A 6,992-nucleotide genomic window follows, 5' to 3' on the forward strand; every position below is an offset into this window, starting at 1 on the left:
TCAGAGTTTACCATAATTCCCAACTTAGATATTTAAACCTTTGAAATGAACTACGTTGTTGGTATAATCAAATCAACAAGCCCATGGTAACAAAATAAGTGACAAATAATAAATGTGATTAATATGATTGCAAATAACTAATTGAGCATGCCTTCAGGAATTTGATTTCTAAATTTGTGTATAGAATAATACATGTTGAGAGATGTGAATCCTTTAAATGAATTTTATGTATATCAAAGAATTAATTTTTGACTTTTTACTAAGAACCCCATGTTAAAAAAAGAGTAACCTACAAACATTTATTGGACAAAATAAATTACGTAATGTCTGAACCTTAATTTTTGGGGTGGCATGGAATACTCCACTGTCACATGTCTCAACCTCAGTTTTTCTTCCCCAAAGCGTCACCTCGCACATGGGCCACCCCTAAAATATAATCAGGGCCCATACACCTATTGGGCTCTCATCGAAGTCCATTTGATCAGAATCTACCAAATAGATCTTCGTCTTCAGAGTTTTTCATTCGGTTAACGACTTCACCTGTTTCCGCTACTTAACTCACTGCAAAACCCAAAGCTCAGCCAAACGTAAATAAAAAATGTCCAGAGATGCAAACAGAAACGGTGCTATGTCGAAAAACGCTGAAAACGACGAAGACGAAGCTCCGTCACGGAGAGATTCCAGGAAGTCGCGAGAAAATTCGGACGTAGACTCAGAATTCGACAGAAAGCACAACAATTCGCGGAGAGGAAGCTCCGATTCCGAAGACGGCGATAGGCGGCGCCGGAGGAATAGGAAATCGAGGCGTCGCTACTGCAGCGAGTCGGAATCTGGTTCCGACTCCGGGAAAGCACGAGAACATTCTGAAACCGATAGAAAGCACAGCAATTCGAGGAGAAAATCGCGGGGAGGAAGTTCGGATTCCGACGAAGGAGATAGAGCGCACCGGAGGAAGAGGAAATCGCGGCGGCGCTACAGCAGCGAGTCGGATTCCGACTCCGGCTCGGAGGAGTCCGAGTCGGAACGGTCCGGTTCGGAATCGGAGAGTGAGGAGGAGCGGAAGCGGAGGGAGAAGAGGAGGAGGAGAGAGAAAGAGGATGAGAGAGAGAGGAAGCGGAGGAGGAGAGAGAAAGAGAAGAAGAGGCGGAGGAGAGAGAAGGAGGAGGAGGAGAGGAGGAAGAAGGAGAAGCTGAAGAAGAAGAAAAAGAAGAAGGAGAAGGAGGAGAGAGGGAAGGGAGCGGTGACGAATTCTTGGGGGAAGTATGGTGTTATTAGAGAAACTGATATGTGGTAAGAGATTAATGCATTTCTATTATTTTATTAATTGTTATGTTCGATTATTGATTGAAATGAAATGTGAGAGAGGATTGTTTGTTGTGATTGATGATTGAATGGTGTGGTCATAGAGGCTGATTGATTGTTTGTGAATTGTGACAAACTACAAAGTTGTAGAGTGTTGTAGGTTTTGAAATTCTCTGGCAGTGTGTTTTGTTACTTTGGTTTTGCATGAGTTGTTGTCAGTGGTTGCTTGAGGATGAGACTGAATGTGGTTAGTAGACTTGCGATTGGACAATGTTGTAGAATTTGACTGAATGATGACGGGATTGAGAATTATAGGTTTTCAAATTGATCCTTGGTAAGATTGGTGAAGGGCAATGCCTAATAACAGGATTTGATGTTTTCTCATGACAAGAAACACAGAAAGAGGAACGAAAAGAAAAAAACAACTCAATAAAAATTCCTGTATGCTCCAAAAAATCTATCTTCCATTGCATTTGCTTACAAGAAAATTAAAACTCAAAAACTGTCCTATTTTAACAGAACTTTACAAGCCATTTCATTGCATGGACAGTAGGTCCTGTATGCTCCAAAAAATCTATCTTCCATTGCATTTGCTTACAAGATAATTAAAACTCAAAAACTGTCCTATTTTAACAGAACTTTACAAGCCATTTCATTGCATGGACAGTAGGTCCTGTATGCTCCAAAAAATCTATCTTCCATTGCATTTGCTTACAAGATAATTAAAACTCAAAAACTGTCCTATTTTAACAGAACTTTACAAGCCATTTCATTGCATGGACAGTAGGTCCTGTATGCTCCAAAAAATCTATCTTCCATTGCATTTGCTTACAAGATAATTAAAACTCAAAAACTGTCCTATTTTAACAGAACTTTACAAGCCATTTCATTGCATGGACAGTAGGTCCTGTATGCTCCAAAAAATCTATCTTCCATTGCATTTGCTTACAAGATAATTAAAACTCAAAAACTGTCCTATTTTAACAGAACTTTACAAGCCATTTCATTGCTTGGACAGTAGGTCCTGTATGCTCCAAAAAATCTATCTTCCATTGCATTTGCTTACAAGAGAATTAAAACTCAAAAACTGTCCTATTTTAACAGAACTTTACAAGCCATTTCATTGCTTGGACAGTAGGTCCTGTATGCTCAAAAAAATCTATCTTCCATTGCATTTGCTTACAAGATAATTAAAACTCAAAAACTGTCCTATTTTAACAGAACTTCACAAGTCATTTCATTGCATGGACAGTAGGCTATACTTTACTCTTCTGATTATGATTACTAGTTTTTCAGGTTTACAATTTTTGAAATTTGTTGGCTAATGCCATCATGCGTCAACTTCTGGTATATAGGAAGATGCTAGTTGTTGGCATAAGCAAAGGTGACCGTTTTTTCTTTTATTTTACTTATGTTGTGTTTGATAATGGTGAAATACGTGAGAAATGGGAGGGAGGGTGAAGAAATGGGCTTGAGGTAAGGAAGTTCCCTCGTTTGATACCCCTTAAATAGAGGGAGATTTCTTTAAAAAAAATTCTGTGGGCCCCACACTGAAACATTCCGCTCTCAGGAGTCAGATGTGATGAAATAGTGAGGGAGTGAAGCTTCATTCTTCACTTTACTAAAATAACCCTGTCTCTTTCACTCTTGCTGGAGAACCCTGCCTTCTTCACTCTACAGTGTCTCCGCTGCTGCTGTGTTGGTCAGTTTTCCCACTGGTGAGGGTGTGGCATGACTTGCACGAGCAACACATGAAAATAATCAAAATATAAAAAATATAAGTATACCACGAATTGTAATTTGAAAACACATGCATCTGACCATGGCATAATCAATTATAATTCTCATATCATTGATTATGTTTTGCCATATGTTCAGGCAGTGCCATTGGCCCTTGGACATTTTCTAATTAAAAGTTTTAATAAGTCTATTGCTTAATTTATCCAAAGTATTTGATCTCATTGGTTTGCACATTTGAATGGGTTAACTATACATAAAATCGTGCTTATTGTTGTGTCACCTAAGACTCTAGCAGAAAGTATTATCAGTTTACTGGTCTTGATATTTTACCATTTAATTAATCAAGAAGCCATGCAATGCATAGCAAGAAAGATGTTTTGTACTGTTATAAAATTATTATGAATTCAGTTCAGTGTTCACAGTTTTGTAAGTGGGATGTTTGACAAATTATTATGGTATAATTGATTATACAGTATCATCAATTACATGGCATCCATGTAATTGATTATACTGATTGTATATCGATTACATGGGCGGTGTAGGGGATACGGGTAAAAATAATGAACAAATATAATAGGGTAAAACAGTGTGTTTCTTAATACTCTAATTTCTTTCCTTTCCTTTCTTTCAAAATTCACACCAGACAATCTCATAATTTTTTATTTCCACTCTATTCTCTTCTATTTCTCTTAAACCAAATAACTCATACTTCTACTCTATTTTTTTTTCCATCTATTTCTCTCTTCTTCATTCCCCTCCTACCCATTTCCACTCCCTCTATTTCCTTTCTCTCTACCAAGCAAGGTGTTAATGTAGGGGGAACAGCATCAGAGATTTCTTAACTGGGGTTATTGTTGAAAGGGTTTAAGCATAGCAATTTGTACTTGATACTTATGGTTTGTTCCATCTGTTGTTTCGTGATGGGCACTTTAGCTACACTTTACGTCCAGGAAAGCATGTACTTCTCTGTTTAGACTTTAGTAGATAAAGTAACTGAAAAAAGTTGAAAAATTGGTAATATGTTTACTGGATATTATGATCATACTTTTATTTTTATTTTAGAAACTTCAATTTATCATAAGACTCTCAACTCTAACGTTTGTGGTATCAATTTACCAAAGCTTATCATTAAGTAGTAAAGCTAGAAAGGTCTTGTGTTTAAGTAAAAAACATCCTGCATTTTTGGTGTGTCTGAATTTAATAACTAGCTAATTTAGCTTTTATATCTTATGAACTAAGGGTCTTGTCATCCCTCTATGAGTGACCTTATGAATATTACAGGACCAAACGACCAGAGTTCACTGCATGGTTGGCAGAAGTAAAGCAGGTGATTATTTTGTTCTACTTTCTATATTATGCAGTCTAAACATGTATGATGTTTTCTGTCAAAAAAAAATGTATGATGTTTCTTCTTCCTTGGTGGTCATCTGTCCGTTCTTGTAAAAATTAAGTTTGTGGTTTCTTTACATTATCTGGGGGAATATTTTCTCTGTATTCTTCACACAAACTATTTATCTTGTTTCATCAAGAAACCAAATTTTCATAATAATTAGGTAACATTTATTTCTTGCTTGAAAGCCTGTTGGACTTGGTCAGTTTGATGATATTTTTGTCCTTAAAAAAAACTGCAGAAAAACCTTTTTTCATTCATATATTGGAGTCCTAACTTATATGATTGTCATGATTACATAAAATATATCCTATATTGTAATTGTTGTGGCATTTTAACAGGTGAATCTGGAGAATATGTCCAATTGGGAAGAAAAACAGATGTTCAAAGAGTAAGCACCTAAACTTGCTTCTCAGGTGGGGGGAAATGTTAAAAAAAATTAAGAAAAGAAGAATGGAGGGAGGATAGTATATAAAGTTGCTGTTTGTTAACTGTTAAGTTTACTTTTAATGTAGTACTGTAGGTGCAAAAGATCCCAATATGTTCTTATTGATTTCTCTCACTCTCCCCTTAGTGGACTTGTTGACTAACTGATTGATTATTCACATGTTAATAGTTACATTTAATACTGTGTTGATTTTCTTTTCTTGGGTACATATACTGTGTTGGTTTAAATGTAATCTTGTGTCTAATTTCTGATATGCAGATTCATGGAGGATCACAACACAGCTACCTTTCCTTCCAAAAAGTAAGATCTTGCAGGGTTTTAGTTTAGCTTATTTAAGTCTGTACAGACCTTTGTGCTCATTTTTGTAAATAAGAAATAATTTATGCCCACATACCTGTTATTTGTCATCTGGGAATATTTTTGTCTTTTGATTTATCCGTGCCGTGCTCATGAATACAAACTCATTGTTTTTGCAATGATGGCATGGATCTAAGATCATGAATGAATCATTTTTGTGTATCTATAAGGTTTTACAAATGGTTTAATGTGGCAGGTACTACAATCTTGATGCTTACTACAGGCGTGAAATGGAAAAGGAGATGAAAAAAGGTTTTAAGAAGGTCCAGGCAACAGAGCGCACTATTTTCAATGATGAAGAACAGCGCAGGTATAATTTTGTACATGCTGCTTTTACTATTTAATCTTAAATTGGTTTGGCAACCTTTATCTTTTAAAATTACCCTACATCTACTGTTATTTGATTTATTTTCTTAAAAAACAACAATGTTGACTATCTTCTAGTTTCTGTCATTGATATGCTAGATTTTCAATAACTACTTGTTTCTTTTCACTCTTTGTTAACAGTTTTTCATTTGCAAAATCATACCTATAGTAAATTACTTGAAGCTGTCTTTACGATTGGGTCAGAATATGACCTCTAAAACATTACCCATGCATAGTGTTGACCTGAATTGCTTCACTCTGCCATAATTTTTTATTGCATTTTAGGCAAGAATTGTTGCAAGCTCGTGAAAAGCATAAGGAAGAGCAAGTGATGGCGTTGAAGCACTCTATGCAAACTGGAATGGTTGGTTTTTTACTGGATTTCTTTTACGGAAATTTGATTTCTAGTCATTTTGTTGATGGCAAGGTTCTTTTGTGACGTTGGCATGTAATAATTTACAGGCACAGGCAATGAAAGAGCAAGCTCAACTTAGGGAGGAGATGGCTTACCAGTACAAGCTTGGAAACTTTGAGGTGAGAGTTACATACTAAACTCCTTTTTTGAGATTGGATTTTAGCTTTTGAGCCTCACCTAAAACTAGCGTCTATTTTATCACTATAGGCTGCTGCTGCTATCCAGAGAAGGTTGGATCCTGATGCTGCCATATAGTTGGACATACTTACTGTAAATTGAAGAGTTGGGTGATAGGGTAACAATGTTCCCGTCACCATGAGGATTAATTTTATGCCAACTATGTGTCTTTTGGCTTAGTATTAGCATGCCGTGGATGGGTTATTTTCTGATGGATGAATAAATTTTCACGGTTACTGGCTCCTGTTATGTCCACCATTGCTAATTGAAGAGTGTTGCTTTTTAACATGGAGATTTTGGCATTGTAGTTGACTAAGTAACCATTTCAAAACTAAGAGTTTAAGCTACATGCATGGCTTCAAAATTGTCCATCACTCCCACACTGAAATTGACTATTGCATGTGAACAGTCTTTTAAGTGAAAAATTTGTTCGACCGTTCATCTTTTCAAATGATTGTTCTTCTGAAACTATTTTTTACCCCATGTTTGAGTGAAAATAGAGAGGGAGGAAATATTGAAATGGAGGAGTGAAGGACAGAAGCTGCAATATGAATGTGCAGTTGCATTCTGTACCCACTGATAGTTGTTAGGGCTTACTGCTTCCATGGAAGATAATTGTCATCGTTAAGTTTGAATGAAATTTAATTGGAGGTTTGCACCAATAAGCATGAAAATAAAGAAGCTAAGTGGCTGTTGGGTATGAGAAAATATTTTCTACTTTTGTTTCCTGTTTTTATTTTCTGAAAATAGTTTTTATTTTCAAATTTTCAAGATTTAAAAAATGTATTTGCTTATTC

General features: G+C 36.0%; 1 protein-coding gene across 1 annotated transcript; it reads left to right on the forward strand.

Moving 5' to 3' along the window:
- Positions 1-359: 359 nt before the first annotated feature.
- Positions 360-6,646, forward strand: LOC114377144 (DEAD-box ATP-dependent RNA helicase 42). Its single transcript, XM_028335550.1, has 8 exons — positions 360-1,290; positions 4,324-4,369; positions 4,774-4,823; positions 5,139-5,180; positions 5,434-5,547; positions 5,889-5,967; positions 6,066-6,137; positions 6,226-6,646. Exons 1-8 carry the CDS (start codon positions 599-601, stop codon positions 6,271-6,273), a joined length of 1,143 nt encoding a protein of 380 aa, XP_028191351.1. The 5' UTR covers positions 360-598; the 3' UTR covers positions 6,274-6,646.
- Positions 6,647-6,992: the final 346 nt, after the last annotated feature.

The sequence above is a fragment of the Glycine soja genome, chromosome 11 (genome assembly GCF_004193775.1).
Source record: "Glycine soja cultivar W05 chromosome 11, ASM419377v2, whole genome shotgun sequence".
NCBI lineage: Eukaryota > Viridiplantae > Streptophyta > Magnoliopsida > Fabales > Fabaceae > Glycine > Glycine soja.

Bases quoted from the DNA above. Each gene is read 5' to 3' on its own strand.
- LOC114377144 (XM_028335550.1), top strand. From the start codon at position 599: ATGTCCAGAGATGCAAACAGAAACGGTGCTATGTCGAAAAACGCTGAA. The intron at 5,181-5,433 runs GTAAGATCTTGC...TTAATGTGGCAG, and splicing joins GCTACCTTTCCTTCCAAAAA to GTACTACAATCTTGATGCTT. The intron at 6,138-6,225 runs GTGAGAGTTACA...TTATCACTATAG, and splicing joins ACAAGCTTGGAAACTTTGAG to GCTGCTGCTGCTATCCAGAG.